Source organism: Globicephala melas, chromosome 10, assembly GCF_963455315.2.
Source record: "Globicephala melas chromosome 10, mGloMel1.2, whole genome shotgun sequence".
In the NCBI taxonomy this organism is placed as follows: domain Eukaryota; kingdom Metazoa; phylum Chordata; class Mammalia; order Artiodactyla; family Delphinidae; genus Globicephala; species Globicephala melas.
This window is the reverse complement of record NC_083323.1, coordinates 99,295,304-99,315,962: the sequence shown is the minus strand read 5'-3', so window position 1 is coordinate 99,315,962 and position 20,659 is coordinate 99,295,304. Positions and strand designations below refer to the sequence as shown.

The following is a 20,659-nucleotide window of genomic DNA, read 5'->3' as shown; positions in this document are numbered from 1 at the left end:
TATCACCCCGATCCGTTATCAGAGGAGCTACTCTGGTCAAAGCTAGGTTGGCGAGAAGCGGGGTAGGGACCCTTCGTGCTAGTCACCTCTCAACCCCCATGACTCTTGAACCCGAAAGCATCCCAGAACCCAGTTTAAAAGCCCCTGGACTAGAGGACCATGGAGGCCCCTTCTGGCCCCGTTGTCCGTGACCCTGACACTGGAGGCTCTGATGGCGTGGGTGGGAACTCCCAGGAGGTTCCATTCCTCCTGCATCAGCCCAGCTGTCCCCCGCCCCTCACAGCTGTGGCCCAGCCCTCGCTCCTTTGTCCCCGGGACAGCTGGCTGGGCCGCAGCTGCTGGTCTCTCCCTCTCAGGCCAGCACATGTGTGCCCGGACATCCCCGGCCCTGCAGCCCACTTGCCCCTCACTCCCCGCTCTGGTGAGCCTGTGACTCGCCAGGGCCTGGTAGGGGACCGAGTGGAGAGCCGAATGTCCAGGGTTCTGTTTAGAGCCATCGAGGGGAGCTTTGCATTCCCGTGGGGGCCGGCTGTACGGCTCATGTGTGCTCGAGGAACGGAACCCGTCCCTGTCCACAGGCTCTAACGTGGGGCTGGGAACAGCCTCTGGACCGCCGGACAGGCTTCGAGGGGAGCCACGGACCCTTCAGTAACATGCACGTTTTCACGTATGTGCATTTCTCGAAGACTCGTCTGAGGATTTTGTCATATTCTCCAGAGGGTCTGGGGCCCAATGTAGTTAAGCTCCCTGGTGGATGGCAAGGTTAGGTAGAAGTCTGGTCTGGCCTGGCTCTGCCCTGGGCCGTGGGCCCTCTGCCATGTCACCCACCTGCCTCGAGATCCATCCAGCTTCCCCGCCTGTAAAATGACAGGGTTGAGCAAGGTGGTATCTGAGGTCCCCTCCAGCCGCAAAATTCAGTAACCTGGTCACTGCTGTCACCCCGCACTCCCACCCGATTCCTGTCCCACTCGCTGGTCCCTGGCCATCGGGAGGAAGGGACTCAGGCTGCCGACACAGGGCTGGAGCTCTCTGCCCTCCCACCACTGCAGTTGTTAACAGAGGTTTGTGGGCCTCCTGGGGCGTGGCCTGCCACCCCCTTCGTGTCCTGGAGGGAGCAGGCCTGGGCATGTATGGCATCTCCCTCCCGACATCAGCAGAGCCCTTGGGGAGAGACAGCCTGATGCTTTGGTTATCAGAGACAGCCTCAGAGTAAGGCCCGAGTTCGGCCCCAAAAGGACAGTGGGCTGGGGAGTCCCACCACTCAGCGCGGCCTCCCGGGCCCTCTGTGCTGAGGATGGGTGCCGGCAGGTCCTGACGTGCCCCCTCCTTGGTTTGCTCAGCCCCCCCGGGCCTGCAGAGGTCAGAGGTCACGGATGCGCCATCCCGGACGGACCTTAAGGGGCAACTGTCACGTGACCCCTGTCAACACCCAAGCCCCTAAGTCCTCTGAGCCTCAGTTTCTTCATCTTAGAATGGGGAGCCTACGAGTCCTGCCAGCCTCACGGGGGTGCTGAGATGTTCAGAACCAAAGTGAGACAGCGTTCTTTGCCTTCCGGGGGCCGTCTCGTGTGTGCCGCATGAGCGTAAGGGGTCCCTGAGAAGCCGAGTGGAAGGGCCTGGCCCCAGACCTCATCGCGCAGGATGCCGGGCGCACCACCTGGACCCTTCGGGCCTGACGCCGTGGTGATGCTACCCACCGGGCGAGTGAAGTCATATGCAAAACCAGCTGTGGGCTGAAAGGACCTCCCTCAGCAATTAGCTTGCTTATTACTCAGGACAGATTGGGGTCCACCAATCTGATTATTAAATAAAGGGCCCACTTATTTTTCCCTTTTAAAAAGTAATTCATCATAAAGATACAGAATTTCTAATCAGAGCTCCCGAGTTGACAGAAACCAACCTTTTGTCTCCAATGATGCTACCCATACTGAATAATACTTGCTGTTCAGTCTGGATGTGTGTCTTCTTTTGGACCCACTAGGCTTTCTGACACACAGTATGTTGTCTTATTGGTTTTGAAGACCTTTGGGATTGGAGAGCTCAGGATGGGGGACCACTGGCTAATACAAGTAGTAACCAAGTATTATTACTGTTGTTATTATAAGCAGGTCATACTGCTGATTTGTTCAGAGCCCCTGCAGGGTGAACCCATTTTGGAGGGGGTCTTTGGACCATAGAGGGGACCCATAGAGGGCAGATGGTTGGTATTCGCATCCTGACACATAACAGGTCCGGGAGCCATGGCTGCCCGTGGTACAGTAGAGACCCACAGGCCAGGGCTAAGACGGGGGCCGCGGGAGACCATCCCTTGTCACCGTCCACGTGACCGAGGATGACCCCTGCCCAACAGATATTCATGCACCGTCTCCCGAGGGCCAGGTGAGGCCCCAGCCACCCCTGGTGAGCAACACCTGGGTGGTCCCTGTGTCCCTGAGCTTGGTAACAGGAGCGCCATGGTCTGGCAGGTGGCCTCCAAGTCTCTTTAAACCCTGATGAGACTGGCAAGGCGAGCGATGTGCCCCTTGACGGATGAGGAGGGTGATCAGAGCCACCGAGTGACTTACTCGAGTCACAGGACCGGTTCCCAGCCCTGCAGGAACGTGAGCCTGGTCCCCAGGGCCGAGTCCAGGGTCTGACTTCCCTGTCACCAGCTGGCCCCGCCTCTCCCGGCCTGCCACGGTGCCCACACTGAGGCCTCCCTCGATGTCTCCCCAGGATCAGGCAGCTAAGGACAAGGCCCTGCAGAGCATGGCTGCCATGTCGTCCGCCCAGATCATCTCTGCCACAGCCTTCCACAGTAAAATGGCCCTCACCCGGGGCCCAGGCTACCCGGCGGTCTCAGGGGTAAGTGGGGCTGCCTGGAGTCGGAGGCTGGACTGCCCCGTCCTTCTCACTCCTCCCCCTTCCAAGGCACTGGCCACACCAGAGTCCTCACTTGAGTCCTCTCGGGCCAGGAGAGCCGGGGAAGGAGAGACCAAGGACCGAGGGGCCATGCAGTCGCTGGGACCGCCCTCCTGGGGGCCTCGGCAGTGACAAGGGTGCAGCCGCCCCGTCACACGGCCACCTGGGGGCTCTGCAGAGTTGGCCCCGTTTACAGAAGAGGAGGCTGAGGCCGGGCTTTGGGGCGGCGCCGGCATGTTCTGAGGAGCCGCTCTGCCCCGCCCCCAGCTCAGCCTCGTCCCCCCTCCGCCCTCAGGGGCTCCTTCCAGGTAAAGGGCTGATGTCCAGGAACAAAGTCCTCTCGAATTTTAAACTGAGAATGGGTCTCTTGGCCGTGGCCACGTGGGTCCCGCTCTAAGAACAGTCCAGAGACGCCCCTCCTCCCTGGGGCTGAGTCCTCCCAGGGTGTTGTAGGCTGTTGGGACTGACGCACCGCCCCAGGCCCTGTGTCCGGGGAGGCTCTTGTCCAGCATTTTTCTGAGTGTGTACAGAGGCCGCTAGTCTGGAAGGGCGTTGAGTGGACAGGACGACGGGACAAACGAGTGCACACGTGACTCGGGCACTCAAGTCTCAATAGGGTGCCTGACTCCAGATCTCTTGAGAGTCCTGCATGCCACTGTCACCAGGCATCTGTCCCCGAGGAAGGGGACGAGTGCCGTGTTTGCAAGCCTGGGGGCTTCTCTTGGGAGCCCCTTATCGGCAGGCGTTCCAGAGGCTGGAGGTCCTTGCAGCGCTCGCGGGGACGCCGTGCTGCCTGGCTCTAGGCAGGCACCCTTCCCAGGCCCAGGCCCGGCCTCGCCCTCCAGCTGAGCCCCTGCCCGGTCTCTCTCTCGACGCCGCTGGCCGCGCACGCTGGGCTCTGCTGACTCTGTGCTTTTGTCTCCTCAGTTTTGGCAAGGAGCTTTGCCGGGCCACGCCGGAACGTCCCACGAGTGAGTATGGCCCCCGTGCTGCCCCGGTGCTCCCTGGGCTGTGCTTGAGCCCGTGAACTCGTGCCGCTGACGCAGGCCTGAGGGTGGGAGAGCCGCAGACTGGGGTCAGCCTTTCCGGATGGCCCTGCGCTTACGGATGAGGCTCTCCTGCTCTCGGGCACCCTGGGGTGGCGTTTGCTGAAGCCCCAGTCTATCCGGGGCGTAGCAGAACCCGAGCTCAGGACCCCGAGGGGAGCAGGCTAGGAACCAGCCCTGTGGCTGGCCTGGGAGGGAGGGAGGAGGGGTGGGTTTTCCAAACAGACCCGCTGCTTCTGTGGGTCGGCCAGAATCCCGAGGGAGCGGGAGGCCAGAGCCACTGACCACCCGGGCCTGCCTCACTGAAGACAGCATGGGAGCCTGACCGAGGCTCTAGGGCTGCCACCTGCCCCCAGGCCCACGCGTCCTCTCTCGTCTCCCACAGTGTGAAACCTTTCTCTCAGCAAACCTACACTGTCCAGCCGTCACTGCCTCTGCCAGGTGGGTCAGCAGCTCTGCCTCCCTCGTGCACCACACCCCTGTGGTTCCTGCTCCGGGTCCCAGGCCCTGACTGCTAGACGCCCCTAGCAGTCCCCTTAGATGCTGCCCTGGCACGTGCTCGCACCGTGCACCCCAGCTCCCAGCTCCACCTCGATCCTCTTCCAGGAGCCAAGCCCCCTGCGCCCCCAGGGCTGCCCGTCCTCCCCAAGCCCCTCCCCAGCGAGGCTCAAGGCTGGCAGGGTGCGCACAGCTCAAGGGGCAGTGCCTGCGCCCCGGGGTGGCCACTCCACCTGCATGTGCGCCCTGTCCTGCTTGGCTTCTGGGATGGCTTCCCTCTGTGACACTGTAATCCTCTCCTTCAAGGCGAGGGTACAGCAGAGCATGGCTTTCCAGCTCGGAGCCCCTGGTTAGCAGAGGGAAGGCTCCTGGCATGAGGCAGATGGAGGTCCAGCTGGGCATCACGGAGCTCCCGCCTTCCCCGCTCACGTGACCCACTCTGTCCCTGCCTCTTTCTCAGGAAGGTCCCTCCACCTTACGCTCTGCAGGGCGAGATAGGATCCTCGCCCTCACCCTCCTTTCCTGGCTTGGGAATGGCTCCTGCCTGCCCGGTGGCCTGGCTTTTCCTGCTCTGGGAGCGGGCCCTGCCACCCTCCTTAGGTTCCTGACGGTTGCTTGGGGGCCTCCCACGCCCTCTAGTCCGTGCTCTCTCCTCACGGCTCCCCCACCCCGTCTGCAGTCACATCCCCACTCTTACCCTCTGTAACTCACCTGTCATCTTTTTTCTTTTTAATATTTATTTATTTGACTGCCTCGGGTCTTAGTTGTGGTGCGTGGGCTTAGTTGCCCCGCGGTGTGTGGGATCTTAGTTCCCCGACCAGGGATCGAACCCGCGTCCCCTGCATTGGAAGGTGGATTCTTAACCACTGGACCGCCAGGGAAGTCCATCCATCATCTTTTTAAAGCATCAATCTCACCGTGCTGCTTCCAGCTTAGAATCTGTTAGTGGCTCCCTGGTGCCTTCAGGACACAATCTAAGCTTAACTGTCACTCTGTGTGCCCTGGGCAGCGTCTGGGGCTGGTGTCTGTGTCTGTCTTCTGTGCGTCGGGTCACATCTGGTGTGCACGCCACACGTGAACAAATGAACGAGTGATTCGGCTCACCCGTCAAATGCCAGCTGGTGTGCCCAGCATGGTCCTCCGCCCGCCCCCCGCCGTCCCTTGTCTCTTTCCTCCCCGGGCTTCTGACGTACCTGCCTCACTGCCCTCGTCCCGTCCGCCACCAAGCCCGGGGGTCTTGCTCCCTCCGTGTCCCTCCTGTGTCCCCTTCTCTTCACTCCACTGCCCTCTTCATTTTCCCACTTGGGAAGAACCCACAAGGCCTGCGCCTCTCGTCCACCTTGCCCCAGCCCAGTCCTTCCCCCAGTCGGAACAGGATCTTCAGAAACGCACAGCCGGTCGCTCCTCGGCCCCGCCTAAAATCCTCCCATTGCCCTCCTGAGCTCAGGCTGAATCCCGGACCCCTTACCTAGCAGCCAGGGCCCGTCTCTTCCAGCCCCGGCACAAACCCGCCCTCCCCGTCACGTCTGCCAGACGGAGCCTCCGAGCTCACGGTGCATCTCGCGGCCCCGTGCCCTCCGCCTGGAGCCCCCTTCCCCTGTCTGCACCTGCTGCCTCCCACTCTTACCCCGCAACCTTTTTCAGCATCACCTTCGGGTGGCCTTTTCTGACGCTCTTCAAGGTGGACCAGGGGGCCCGCTCCCCTGCTGTGCTGGGCGCCTTCCTGTCTGTTTTCCTCACGTTCATTGCTTCGCTTACTCGCCAGCCAGGAGCCAGTGCCTTTTCTGGGCTGGGCGCTGTCCCAGGGGCTGGACAGCAGACACTCATGTCATTGTGATAGTTGGTCTGGTCGTCTCCCTGGCTGGACCAGAAGTTCGTCCAGGGCAAGAACCAAGCGGAGGCTGCCCTGGAAGCCCTGGGTCCAGCAGCCATCCCACCCCCCAACCCCAGCCAGCATCCAGTCCCCCTTGAACGCAGTTCCGTGCAGGGGCCCGAGGGGGCTGAGCTGTTCCAGGCTGAGCTCCCCGCCAGGGCTGCCCCTGGACCGCTGGCCAGTGCTCTGCCTGCCTACCCCCCCGGCTGGGAGACCCCGGTAAGGCAGACAGTCTGGGGGCCTGGCGGAGGGTGCGGCAGGGAGGCCCTGTGGACTGGTTCCCATGTGCCTTCCACTGTGTGCAGGGTTCGAGTCTCCTGCAGGAGCCTCCCCGTCGCCCTCCGCGCCCCCAGCACCCCCGTGGCAGGGCCGCAGCGTGGCCAGCCCCAAGCTCTGGATGCTGGAGTTCTCTGCCTTCCTGGAGCGGCAGCAAGACCCCGAAACGGTAGGTCCTGGCCTCCCTCTGGCCGCTCTCCCGCCCGGTGCTCATTCCTGGGGCGGCGGCTCCCCTGCTTCCCCCAGCTCCTCTTCCTCTGGCTCTGGCTTTCTCGCCCTGCTCTCTGCCCCGCTCCACCTTGGGGCCGAGCTTAGGGTCCTTGTTGCTTTCCATCCCCCCTTATCCTTCCATCCTCTCCCTCCCCGCTTCCTTCTCACTGGACCTTCCTTCTGTCCCTGGCTGTGTTTCTGCTCCCCACCCCAAGCCCTCTCTCGGTTCCTGCGTACCATCCCGGTGCCCCGAGGCTCTGTCCCTTCCCTGCTCCCACCATGTCCGCCTTCTTCCCGGTCCGGCCACCTCTCCGTCTGAAGGCACTGGTCCCAGTCCTGCCCGCAGGCCCTGTGGCTCTGAGGAGTCTCCTGTCTGCCCCGTGTCCTCGGGGACGCCAGCAGGAGCAGCAGCCCACCCCCATCCCTCCCCCTTCAGTGTCTCCGTCCTGGGTGACCGGCGTCACCTGCAAAGTTCAGAGGAGCACCTGGCCAGGTGGACAGGATGCCAGAGTCGTGGGGACTTCACTGACCATTTCACTTTGACGTGTTCAAGCTTATGGTTTAGATGAGGAACCCAGCGTGGACCACGAAAGAAGCGGCTCTTCTTTAGCCGCAGCGAGGGGCCGCAGCCGCCGCCTCGGGGGGGAGCACCCCTCGTATGGGCCGCTGGTCTTCCATCACAGACGAGATCACGGGTCTAAGTGAGTCGCCTAAGGATGTTGGCGACAGTCAAGACTCAGTACAAGTAGCGACGAGAAAGTGCCAGGCGCCTGCGGGGGTCGCCCTGCCCCCGGTGCTGGGCACCCGCCGACTCTGCTGTGCACTCAGCCTCTCTACCGGCCCCCGCCGTGGCGTCCCTGCTCTGGGCCACTGGCCGGGCTCCGAGCCCCGGTCTGTCTGGTCTGTCTGCCCCGCCGCCCCCATGGCCCCTCAGACCAGTTCTTCTCTGTCCACAGTACAATAAGCACCTGTTCGTGCACATCGGCCAGTCGAGCCCCAGCTACAGCGACCCCTACCTCGAAGCCGTGGACATCCGCCAGATTTACGACAAGTTCCCCGAGAGGAAGGGTGGTCTCAAGGAGCTCTTTGAACGGGGACCCTCCAACGCCTTTTTCCTCGTGAAGTTCTGGGTAAGCCTTGGATGACCTCCTCCTTCCCACCCCAGCACGTCGGTGACCGCAGGGAGAAAGGAGGAGGGGTGGGCCTTGGCGGCGGCGGGACCTGGGACACGCAGGACAAGAGCGAGGGGCCAGCACAGAGCGGCCCTCTGGTGCCGGGAGCTCAGACCAGATGGGGCCATTGGTGCCGCAGAGCAAGGCCCCCTCCTGATGGCGGGTGATGGTCACGCCCGGGCAGAAGTGCGGCCTCAAGGGGTCTGTAGTACCAGAGAGGACCTACAGGAGACCTGAGGGGTAGTCACCCAAGGCTTTCAATGCCAAGGTTTCCGGGCCCGCAGCGGGGCAGCCGTTGGGCTGGGTGGGGCTTGGAGAAGTGGACGGTAGGCTTAGGCTGGGTCATCCCCAGAGAAACACCGAGCTTCTCCAAGAGCTCAGCCTGTAGCTCGGCCTCCGCTGCCCTCCCCAGCTCACCCCTGCATGGGTGCTGTGTGGGTAGAGCCTCCTTCTTTGTAAACCTCCTCCAAGACCAGGAGGCATAGGACCTCTTCCAGGGGCCCAGCACCCAGAGAAAAGGGATGCCGGGAAGAGGGACAGGGCAGGAGAAGCCAGCGGGAGGAAGTGCAGGAAATCCTGGCTGGTGATCAGAGCCTCCGAACCGTCTCAGAGCCCGGAAGCTGGGCCTTTGTTTGGTCTCGGACTTTGATAACCTGAAAGCTGTGCTTTTCCTAGAAGTGGGCGTATTCACACGAAAGCGTACACGCAGTTCCAGGTGGCTTACTGGTCCCTGGCTAGGAGCTCTTAGCCTAGCCTTCATCCGCAACTGAATCTGTGGGGCTGGCTGTCTACAGAAAAGGCAGGAACGGAGACCCAGGGCCCGGATCCCGAGGAGGCTCAGTGTTTGCCCTTGCAGGACAGCTTGCTCTGCGAGCCGATGGAGGTTGGCCCTGGGCCTTCAGGGATGGGCAGAGTTAGGCGGAAAAGGGGAAGGGCCTCCAGGGGGGCTAGTCATGGGTAAACATGTAAGAGAGGGAACCGCAGAAAGTAAAACGGGAGAGGTGAGTCTGATCCTGGAAGGTCCTGATCCTACAAAGGTCTGGATTTGACTCTATGCTGGGATGAAAAATAGGTAATAGTTTCTTTTACTTTATCTTATTTTTAAATCAGTGCACGTTCATTGTTATTAATACCAAGAGGCTTAGAAATGAAAACCGTCAGGTTGTCGTCCGCCTCCTCCCAACCCCAAGCCCAATCCCGAGAGGCAATCACTGTAAAATGTCACTGTTTATTCTGGGTTTTATCTCCTTAGTTCTAAATATCTGCTTATATTGCTACACTTTGCTATCACGACTATGTGTTGTGTATTTATGGTAGAAAAACACTGGCTATATTATAGCACTTTCCCCCTCATCATCCCAGTAAGTTATGTAATTTAGTCAACGCAATAAAGTGTTTAGACTTTGTGACAACGTAGATTGACCACCAGAGTGTGTGATGATTACGTCATTTCTTGTGCAACTTTTTGTTTTTTCCTAAAAATAAATGGTTCTTTCGCTTGCACGTTTCTAAAAAACCTACTATTAAAATTTTACAAATTGTTCTATCATAACCAACATATAAAATTTAAAAAACTTGTTTTTCACGCAGTGCTCAGGCCTCTCAGAGAATTTATCCTTTGTCCCTTTCTCCTTCTGGATGCCTCTGTTCTGCTCCAATTTGAACCGGTTTTCCTCCAGGCCTGCTCAACAGCTGTCCCGAGACCTCTGTTTACTGCTCCTCTGTTTTGAATCTACAGTTTCCTAGATCTCCTATTTCTCTCTTTTTTGGTGTTCCCCCCTCATTTTGCTGGAATACATTCTCTAGTCCCTTCCTAAGAAAAGGTTCATGGTAGATAAATGTTCTAAGTCTACCCGTTTGAAATGTCATTTCTTTTCAGTACTTGATTCATAGTTTGGGTACAGAATCTCCATCGTAAATGATTTTCCCTAGAAGTGGTTTTCAGGAATCATTTTTTGGTTGCTCCGATGTCTTACGAGAGTAGTCCGGTAGTATTCTAATTCTCTGTTCTTTGTTATGTAACTCGGTTGTTTTTAGCCTCTAGGAGCTTTGCGTTTCCTCTCTGTTCCTTTCGTTAAATTTCACATTGATGACCTTTGGGATCTGTGTTGTTTTTCTTCCTATTTTTGAGCCAGGTACTTGGTAGGCAGTGAGATGAGAGTCTCTCAATTCGGTAACTTTACTTATATTATTTCTTTTTCTTTGTTTTCTCTGTGTTCTTTTCCAGGAACCCCTGTTAGTCTGATGTTGGATATCCCGGACCTATCCTCTCTGATTTTTACCATTTATTTATTTTCCAATTCATTTTCTTAGAGACTTTCTTAACTTTATCTTCTAATTTAAGAGTGAATCTGAGTGAATATTCCATAAAACCCAAAGTAACTTTGGCATGAATGAATAGTTCTTCTTTCATGTAAAGTAAGTCTGGAGATAGAGTGTCCAGGTCTGGTCCAGCAGTAAGTCTGGAGATAGAGTGTCCAGGTCTGGTCCAGCAGCTCCGTGAAATTACCAGAGACTCTACTCTTCTCTATCTGCCATCCTCAGTGTGTGGCTTCTGTCCTTAAGGTCAAGGCTGCTGGGGTTCCAGCCATCACACCCATTTTTCAGGCATCAGGAAGGGGGAAAGCCAACTTAGTTCCCTTTAAGGAGCCTTCCTGGAAGTCCCACACAATTCTCAATTAGTTGTCTGTTTGCATGTAGCTGCAAAGGAGCCAGGGAAATGTACTCTTTTAGTTGAGTAAGTTGCCATTCTGAATAAAATCAGGGTTCTGTTACTACAGAAAATGAACGACTCTTTCAATTGTTGATGTGTCGTAGTTTAACTGATGGCATTTTTTTCTTAATTGTTTGTAAAATCTTGGTGCATTGTACATTTAGTGGTGAAACAGATTAACGGAATATGGTGGCATTCTCTGCCCACCCCCACCCCGCCCCTTGTATCGAATATTTAATTTTGACCATGACGTTTTTAATTTTTAAGAGCTCCTTCTTCTTCTTTGATTGCATCCTGATCTTGTTTCATGTCTATTTTTTAACTTTTCTTCTGCTCCCTTTGTTTCCTTTTCGTCCCATTTTCTGTCTGGGTCTTTGTCTTTCAAGTTGGAGGATTTTCTCAAATGTCTATAATTCTTGGCCAGATTTTTTGGTCCTTATTTTTTTGACAGCTTTATTGCTATGTAATTCACTTACCATATAATTCACCTACTTAAAGTGTACAATTCAGTATTTTTAGTGTATTCACAGAGTTGTGCAACCAGTTAATTTTAGAACATTTTCATCACCCCCAAATAAACCCCAAACCCATTAGTTATCACCTCCACCCCCAGCCTTAGGCAACCCTAATTTGCTTTCTGTCTTTATAGCATTTTTAGATATTTCACATAAATGGAATCTTACAATATATAGTCTTTTGTGACTGGCTTCTTTCACTTAATGTTAAGTTTTTAATGTTTAGTCGTATTATAGCACATATCAGGACTTCATTCCTTTTTATGGTTGGGTAATATCCCACTGTCTGGATAGACCACATTTCGTTTATCCATTCATCCGTCAGTGATGGGCATTTGGGTTGTTTCCACCTTTGGACCATTGTGAATAATGCTGCTATGAACTTAATATACAAGTCTTTGTGTGGATATAGCTTTTCATCTCTCTTGGGTAGATGATTAGGCATGGAATTGCCGGATCACATGCACTATGTATTTATTTATTTATGGCTGCGTTGGGTCTTCGTTGCTGCACATGGGCTTTCTCTAGTTGTGGCGAGTGGGGGCTACTCTTCGTTGCGGTGCGTGGACTTCTCATTGTGGTGGCTTCTCTTGTTGCAGAGCACAGGCTCTAAGCACGTGGGCTTCAGTAGTTGTGGCTCGCGGGCTCTAGAGCGCGGGCTCAGTAGCTGTGGTACACGGGCTTAATTGCTCTGCGGCATGTGGGATCTTCCCGGACCAGGGCTTGAACCTGTGCCCCCGGCATTGGCAGGCAGATTCTTAACCGCTGAGCCACCAGGCAAGTCCCCTCTTTTTGCATTCTTGACAGTGTCCTTTGAAGCACAACCTTTTCCATTTTGATGAGGTCCAGTGTATCCTTCCTTTTGTTGTTCGGGCCTTTTGTCCATGTCCAGTGACTGGGAACTCTGTGGACAAGGTGTGGGCCTTGTTACCTGCTGGGCTTCTCTTTCAGGTGGTCGGGGTTGGAGAACCAGCTGCTTTATCGAGGACGCTAGTAAATGTCAGCATATTTACTGGACCTTTTCCTTTCCTGAAGTGGTTCAGTTTCTCCAAAGAAGACTCCTACTGTCCCCCCACCCCTTGGCAGGGACAAACGAACATTCTAGCAGTGGGGCAGGGCGAGGGCTAGGGGAGCCGACCGTTTCTTAGGCAGCGTTCACCTCATGCCCTGGCTCCCACCCCCTCTCCTGACATGCCTGGGGGCCCGAAGACCTGACGCCCTCCTGTTTAATTTCTTCTCCTGATGTGTGAAGAGTGGGGGCCCGGAGGCCTGACCACCCGGTGTACAGCCTTTCAGCCGGCTCCTTGTGTCATATCCTGCGCCCCCCTGGCCATCACTGTCCGGGCCCCTGTCGTCCCGAGGGTGGCGCTGACTCCCACCCGGCACCCCTCTGAGGCACTTTCAGGCTGTAACTCTTCTTGCGTCCGTTTCCCCGCAGAAGCCATCCTAGCTCAGATCAGCTGTCAGTCCCCTGGAATTTGTTGAATTCTCCTGTCCATTTGGTCTTCCTCCGTTTCTTCGGGTGTGTGGTACAACGCATTAAAAAAGGTCTTTGCGCTCATCCTGCTGGCTCTCTGGACAGGGAAATGTGAACTTGTACAGTCAGTCTCCGTTGTTTTTGTTTTTGTGCGGTACGCGGGCCTCTCACTGTTGTGGCCTCTCCCGTTGCGGAGCACAGGCTCTGGACGCGCAGGCTCAGCGGCCATGGCTCACGGGCCCAGCCGCTCCGCGGCATGTGGGATCTTCCCGGACCACGGCACGAACCCGTGTCCCCTGCATCGGCAGGTGGACTCTCAACCACTGCGCCACCAGGGAAGCCCCAGTCTCCCATTTTAACCAGAGGTCCCCGAGGGCCACCGCTAATGGATCGGTAGCAGTTGTTTGGAGCGCTGGGTTGAGGAAGATCTGGAGGGAGGCCTTCCTGGATTGACTGGTAATGTCTGCCATGGGTGCAGCAGGGGAGGGTAGTGTGCATTGCCTACATGTTTACCATCCCGTTGTTTAGGAAATGAGGAGTCCTTGAAGGTTGTTGAATGGGGCATGGCCAGAGCTGTGCTTGGTTACATGCATTAGCCATCCAGACTGACAGCTGCAATACAGGCCGAGAGAGAGACCTCAGCCTCCTTAGGGCCTCGGTGGAGAGACTGGCTTTAGAGTCTGATGTACGAGGCAGGATGCCAGGCTCCCTTTTCTCAGGAAGGGCTTAAACCATCTCACTTCCCTTTTCCTTCTCCCTCTTCTCCCTTCCAGCCCTGAGCGTGGGAGTTGGAACCACAGCAGCCAACTAGCACGGGCACCATCCGGCCAGTGGTGGCGACTCCCACCGCCTGCGTGTGTCCAGGGAGGTTCCTGGCCTTTCCTTAGGAGAGCCTCCGCCCTCTGTCGCCCACTCCTTCCCCCACCCCCCGAGCCTGTCCAGGCTCAGTCTTGGACTCGCCAGTACGACCCTGGCTCAGCTACCCCAGGGTTCAATTTAAGGTGACCCCTGACCAGGGAGGCCTGGCTGGCAGGAGGCGTATGGGAACACCACCCTGGTCGTGGCAGATAGCATACTGGGGTGACAGTATTCTGTATTCTTCTAGCCACCGTCCAGATGAGAGCCATCCTAGGCCCCCATTTCACAGATGGGGAGACTGAGGCATGGAGTAAGCAAGGGTCTGGCTCTGAGACCCCCAGCGTGGGCAAGCCTTGCTCCTGTAGTCCTTCTTGTGAGGCACACGCCGAGGTAGATCAAGGCAGTCGGTGGCAGGTCACCCCAGGCACTGTTCACAGCCTGACTTGTACTAGCACGTTTCATCCTTGCCACACCCCTGAAGGGAGGTGCAGCTGACAGCCTCGTTCCGTACAGGGGAAGGTGAGGCACAGAGATTGAAAGAATGTGCCGGGCAGCCCAGTCCGCAGTGACAGAAGCAGGATCGGTGCCAGCCAGCCCCGCTCTGGGAGTGTGCTCGGAACCGTCACCCCGCACCATCCTGCCTTGCCGGGTGGCTGGGGTCCCCCGTGCGGCCCCGTGCTCCCCTTGCTTCTGGTGGAGAAGGCTCTGGGTAGCCTAAAAAGGGCCCTGCGCCCCCGAGGAAGGGCAGCTAGTGGGGGCAGGGAGAGAGCAGTCTCAGCTGTGCATTCAGTGTCGAGCCGGGCACTGGGGCTTCCTGGGGCTTCTAGAGCCCAGGCTTCCCTTCCAGGAGATGGGCAGGGCTGTCCTGCCTAGAGATCAGAGCTGGCAGGTGGAAAGGAGGACCAGAGGATCCTTCTCCTACCTGGCTCGCGGCCCTCGTCCTCTGCTTCCTCCTGAGTCTGGGGAGGCTGGAGGTGGGGGTGAGGGGAGGAGAGAAGGTGGAGACGGTGGTGCTGGGCAGTGTGATTGGGCAGGTTCCACGCCGGGCCGCTGTGCTCCGTCCACAGGCTGCGCACACAGCTTGCGTTCCGAGTGGGAGAATCAGAGCAGGTCCCGCCTGCTCTGTGTGGGAGGGGGTGGGCTGCCAGTGAGCCCTCCCAGCGTGTCAGGAGAGCGAGGCAGGCAGCAGAGGGCCCAGCTGGAGAGCTGTGTCCCGAGGGAGTCTCGGCTCCTGTGGGCCCTGTTTCTCCACCTGAAAAGTCAGTACTTTGTTCCGGAGGGCCTGCGAGGGGCTTGTGTCCGAGGACCCTGATGAGTGGGGTCGGCTGGGGGTGGGAGGGTGGGCACGTGGGCAGCCAGGGCACCTTGGCTGTCATCCGGTCCCTCTCCTCCTGCGTGGGGAAGGTAGAGGCGCCAGGGAAGGACAGACCTGGGATGTGGGAGAGGAAGGTCTCCTGCGTGCTAACCACGGGACTTGGGGTCCTCCCAGGCAGCCCCAGCGCCCTAGCCGTCTGGAACCCTCCTCTCCTGCGCCCTGGCCTGTAGCTGGTGTGAGACTGACCACACAATTAGGAAGGGATGCTGCCAGGAGAGGACAGTGTCGCCACACACCCACCTCGCCCCGCCCAAAAGCCTGGTGGTTTTCTGGTCCGGCCCCAGGCCCTGGGCACACAGGCTGCGGAGTGGGTCAGAGCCCGCTTGGAGTGGGAGGAGGACTTTGATGTCCCAGCTCGGCCTCCTGTCCCCCTCCTGCCGATGGTACTGTTCTCTTTGGTGGGGATGGGTAGTAAGTGGCCGGCTCGTGGGCCGCCGGGACTCATCGGTTCCAGCTGGCGGTGGCATTGGGGGCAGGAGGGGTTGGGTGTCAGGCTGTGCTCCGTGGATGTGAGATGCAGGGGCTGAGAAGCTCCCAACTCCCCCAGGACATGTGGGACCAGCAGAGGCCACCTCTGTCCTTAGGCAGTGGGAGAGGGGACTCTTACACGCTGATGGCCGTGAACTCCAGTCTGCAGATTGAAAATGCCGGGCAGAGCTGGGCCGAGGCCGGGCAGGGAGGACAGTACCCCAGACCTTCCTCCGTCGAAGGGCCCTGACATTTCTCCCAGGCACATACCAGCCCATAACAATGAAGCTGAGCCCCCTGGCCCCCGGGCCCGGCTGTCCCGGCTCATCTGTCAGCCACCCGATCCGCTGCACCTGTTCCAGGCCCAGCCTGGGAGCTGCCACCGCACCGTAGCTATGAATAGGGTGGAGGGCAGGGGGCCGCGGGGGCACTCTCAGGGTAGCGTGGGGGGCAGCTTTGCTCTCAGGCTGAGAAGGCAGAGACACTGAGCGTGTGCGGGGAGGTTCTCAGATTGGGGGGTACGCGGTGGGGCTGCAGGAGGTGCTGGGTCGTAATTAGGACGGCACCGAGGGTGGTGAGGTGCTGTGGGGTGCGCGCTTCTCGCTGGCCGGGGTCCCCCGGGACCAAGCAGTGGGACCATAGGGTCGGTTCTGGGGCAGACACTGGACTGCCAACGTCTGAGACAGATGAGGCGTCTGAGACTTTCATCTCCGCCCCATCTCCTTCTCTCTCTCTCTCTCTCGTTCTCTCAAGCACCAGCTCACCTGTTCTACCTGCTCCCCCAAAAGTCACACACTCCATGAGAGCAGAGACAACACTGCAGCCTCTTTGGGCGCCCCCTGTCCTGGCCATGCTGGGCCAGGCAGGATAAACGGGCAACGGAGCGACTGGAAGGACCAGGCGAGTGGGAGGCAATGCCAGAAGCCCCTGGAGTGTCTTTGAGCCGGGGCGGGGCTCCGAGGACTGGCAGGGGTGCAGGGGGTGGAGGCCCCCCTTGTGAGCACAGGACCGCTCCGCACGCAGAGCCGCCGACAGGGGAGAGTTCCAACAGCCCCGTGTCACCCTGTGGAAGGCACACCGCGTGCCAGGCCCGAGCCCTGGGAGAGCTTGGTTCCCGCCTCGAGCGTGCTTACCATGTGGAAGGGGCAAGGCCAGGCCCTGCCAGCACAGGGTGGTGACGGGCACGTCCCATCCCCGCGGGGCGCTGGGGAGAGCCTGGAGGGGCCATGCCAGCCCTGCCGGAGCCCGGGGCACAGTGCATGGATTCACATTTCCTCATTAACAGTTAGGTGACTGTTTTCATGTCTATTAGGAGAAACAGAATCCCTGATGTCACGGGTATGACTGCTTAGAATAAGAATGAGTTGATTTGAAAGAAACCGTTAGGGACGGAGTGGGGCGTGTGGAGAGTGGGACGTGAATAGCATCAATCAGGGGGAGGACGGCAGTGGCTGCATCCGGGAGACATCAGTTCACGTCCTGGCCTTGCCCCCTCGTCCGGGCGCCTGCCCTCCCCAGGAGCCGGGCTCCCTGCCAGCTCTTTTCCAGGCACAGTCCACGTTCCTGCCCTGCGCTCATGTGTCTCAAGCACACACGAACTGTCCCCCAGGCCTTTTTGAGGACGTCCGACGAACCGGGTCTCCGAGGAGAAGCGTGTGACTCAGTAGAGAGAACAGGAGACAGAGAGCTGGTGCTGTCCCCGGGGCCAGGTTTAACTGCACAGCCCGTCACAGCAGCAATTAATTCCCAGCCCACCGCAGGCCTGGCCCACCTCCGCGGGCCCCTGGGCGCCCCTGCCCCACCCCACACCCACCACAGATGCGGGAGACTGCTGCTCATTTTGGAGTTTGGTTTTTCTCCTTTTCTTTCTTTTGGCCACGCCGTGCAGCTTGCGGGATCTTTGTTCCCCAACCAGGGATTGAACCCAGGCCCCCAGCAGTGCCAGTGCAGAGTCCTAACCCCTGGGCGGCCAGGGACGTCCCTGTAATTCATTTTCTTCTTTCTTCCTAACGGCCCCATGAAAGCCCTTGCTGGGCACACTGAAATGTATGCCATCTAGGTCAACACGGAAGCAGCCTTTATTTTCATCATAAAGGTAACACATCCTCGGGGCTTCTCTGGTGGCGCAGTGGTTGAGAGTCCACCTGCCGATGCAGGGGACGCGGGTTTATGCCCCAGTCTGGGAAGATCCCACATGCCGCGGAGCGGCTGGGCCCGTGAGCCATGGCCGCTGGGCCTGCGCATCTGGAGCCTGTGCTCCGCAACGGGAGAGGCCACAACAGTGAGAGGCCCACATACAGCAAAAAAACAAAAAAAAGTAACACATCCTCGTTCTGCTTTATGACCTGCTTTTTTCTTTCTTTCCGCTCAACATTATGTTGTAGTCAGTTCACAATAGTAAATACAGGTCCCTGTCGACACGGTGTGTGGCTCTGTAATAGTTCTGCTGTGCCCAAGACAGTTGCCCCCCTGCCAGTCTAGAGGGTCTTCTTGCTCTTGGAAAACTTCTTTCCCCAAAGGAGAGAAAAGTAACGACTTTGATGGCCAGGGGCAGAGCAGCCCGGGGCCCGGCTCTGAATCCTGCTGGAAACTTCCCAGGGTTCTGGGGCTCCCTGTAACTTTGTGCAGAAGAGTCCTTGGGGTCAGAATCCTTACCGCGGTCAGGAGCTCCCCTGCGTTTGTGGGGCTGCACTCTGGGTCCCGCTGGGCAGGGATCTGGGACGAGTTGTGTGGATGGGAGGAGAGGCTTCCCCCTAAGAATAAGCCTTTTGTGATGTTTGCACACTGCTTCTGAGTCTGAAGCCGCTCTGTTAGCCCCTCAAACGGGGTGATTGGCTGTGGAGCCCAGGTTCCGGAGTGGGGACCCCTCAGTGGTTGGGGGCTTCGCCGAGGCACCGAACAGCCTCACCCAGCGTCTCTCGTCTGGGCGGGAGAAGCAGCAGAGCCGGAGCCTGAGGACCCAGGGCCCGTGACTCATGCGCTCTGTGGCCTTGGGCAAGGCCTGCGGTCGGGGAGCCTGAGATCAGACTGAGGCCCCTGTCCTGCCTTGTCCCCCTCGCAGGGAGTGGGTGTGAAGTCATGAGTCTTATTACCCACCTTTCCTTGCGGGGGCAACTTCAAATCGCCCCAACACGCAGCAGGAGGCGTCCTGGACCCTGCCTTCAGGCGCGAAGCTGATCAGAGGCCCGGGGGCTCCCACGCCAGGCTGGGGAGGGGTTCCCTTTGGCAAACGGGCTCGATGAGAGGGTGCTAACCAGACTTCTGTCGGGCACAGAGCTCTCAGAGCAATTGCAGAGGAGCCCAGCGGAAGGAGGCCGGTGTTGGGGAGATTGGTCCGGAGGCAGAACAGAGATGCAGAAGGTCAAGGGTGGCCGGGCTTGCGGTGCCCCAGAGATGGCGGGAGGCCAGGCCCCCAGAGCCACTGCTGAAGGGACACTGGCAGGGCCCTAATGTTCTAAAGACCGATTTGGGGCCCCGCCTGCTGGGCTGTTGGTACCCGGTGGGCAGCAGGGCCGGGAGCTGATGCAGGCCCAGGTTCTTGCCATTGTTCGGGGCACACGGCCTGACTTTACACCAGGCCTGCGTGTGCATGGACGAGGGAGCTTTCCGAGGTCCTGCGTCCACGTGTTTTCTGAGCCCCCTGACGGCGTCCTGGCCCTGGGGCCTGGGCTGTGGCCCCAGAGGCCTCCTCGGTGCCGCCCCCAACAGGGCCCCTCTGAGTTACCGCCCCTCCTTGGTCTCCCCTTGTCTCCCTCCAGGCAGACCTCAACACCAACATTGAGGACGAAGGCAGCTCCTTCTACGGGGTGTCCAGCCAGTACGAGAGTCCTGAGAACATGACCATCACCTGCTCCACCAAGGTCTGCTCCTTTGGCAAGCAGGTGGTGGAGAAACTGGAGGTGAGCACGCGCCGCTGCTCGCCCGCCTGGGCGCCAGACCGTCGCGCCCCTGCGGCCCGGGCTTCTCACCTCTGTGCCCAGATATGTCTGAATGATGCAGTCTGACCCTCGCCGTGCCTCTTCATTGACAACCCACCTCCCATCCAACACAAGCAGAGCACCTGCCGCCCCTCCCCATCCTGGTGGGTCTCACCTGTTGCCCGTCAGGTCACGGGGAGCCGTTCCAGCGCCCCAGAGCTGAGCTCCCCTACAGCTCTTAACCCACGACCCCTCGGATGGTTCCGGGCAGCAGCGGTCTCTGAGAAGCTCTTTGAGTTAGTTATTTCTAGCGAAATTTTAATTTTGAGGTCGCTGTGGCTCCACGTGCAGTGGTAATCCCTTCCCTAGTTGCCCCGATGGCAGCATCTTACATACCTAGAGTGGACCATTAGTAACCTGGCTGTTGACACCGACGTAGCCCACCAACCCGAGTCAGATTCCGTCGTTTACACGCGCTCATTTGTGTGCATGCCTGTGTGTGTGCGCCCAGATGTGTAGCTACCCATACGTGACGGTTCCGTGGCCACAAGGTCCCTGTGGCCCGTCCCCCATGTGCGGCTGGGATTGAGCTGTCATTCCGTCTTCGTCTCCACGCCTTGAAGCTCCTTCCTCCGATACCCGGCGTCTGGGTCACAGGGGGTGGGGGGTGCTCTGTCTCGAGGGCTCCCTGGGCTCTGCCCGTCCTTCCCACGTAAGGCCGGGCGGGTGGTAGAGCTTCCTCACGGGGCCGGCCAGGCTGGCCGTGGGCGGCGGCCTCCTAAGCCCCACTGTCCCCGGGCCCCGCAGACTGAGTACGCGCGCTACGAGAACGGCCACTACTCCTACCGCATCCACCGCTCGCCGCTCTGCGAGTACATGATCAACTTCATCCACAAGCTGAAGCACCTGCCCGAGAAGTACATGATGAACAGCGTGCTGGAGAACTTCACCATCCTGCAGGTGTGCGCAGGGGTGTGCGCAGGGGTGCGCGCAGGGGTGTGTGCAAGGGTGGGCGCAGGGGTGTGTGCAGGGGTGTGGAGAACTTCACCATCCTGCAGGTGTGCGCGCGCAGGGGTGTGCAGGGGTGCACGCAGGGGCGGGCGCAGGGGTGTGCGCTGGAGAACTTCACCATCCTGCAGGTGTGCGCGCAGGGGTGGGCGCAGGGGTGTGCGCTGGAGAACTTCACCATCCTGCAGGTGTGCGCGCGCAGGGGTGCGCGCAGGGGTGCGCGCAGGGGTGGGCGCAGGGGTGTGCGCTGGAGAACTTCACCATGCTGCAGGTGTGCGTGCAGGGGTGGGCGCAGGGGTGGGGGAGAGCGGGCGGTGGGCAGGGAAGGTGGCATGCTGTCTCCTGGGCCCGA

At 58.8% G+C, this 20,659-nt stretch overlaps 1 protein-coding gene across 1 annotated transcript in view; it reads left to right on the top strand.

Annotated features, from left to right (window-relative positions):
• Positions 1-20,659, top strand: part of TEAD4 (TEA domain transcription factor 4) — a 40,050-nt gene that overhangs the window by 14,452 nt on the left and 4,939 nt on the right. The window contains exons 4-10 of the mRNA XM_060307001.2: positions 2,716-2,844; positions 3,829-3,872; positions 4,333-4,388; positions 6,624-6,763; positions 7,761-7,934; positions 19,141-19,281; positions 20,107-20,259. Of these exons, the coding sequence (XP_060162984.2) occupies positions 2,716-2,844; positions 3,829-3,872; positions 4,333-4,388; positions 6,624-6,763; positions 7,761-7,934; positions 19,141-19,281; positions 20,107-20,259 (837 nt within the window). The remainder of the gene's footprint in view (positions 1-2,715; positions 2,845-3,828; positions 3,873-4,332; positions 4,389-6,623; positions 6,764-7,760; positions 7,935-19,140; positions 19,282-20,106; positions 20,260-20,659) is intronic.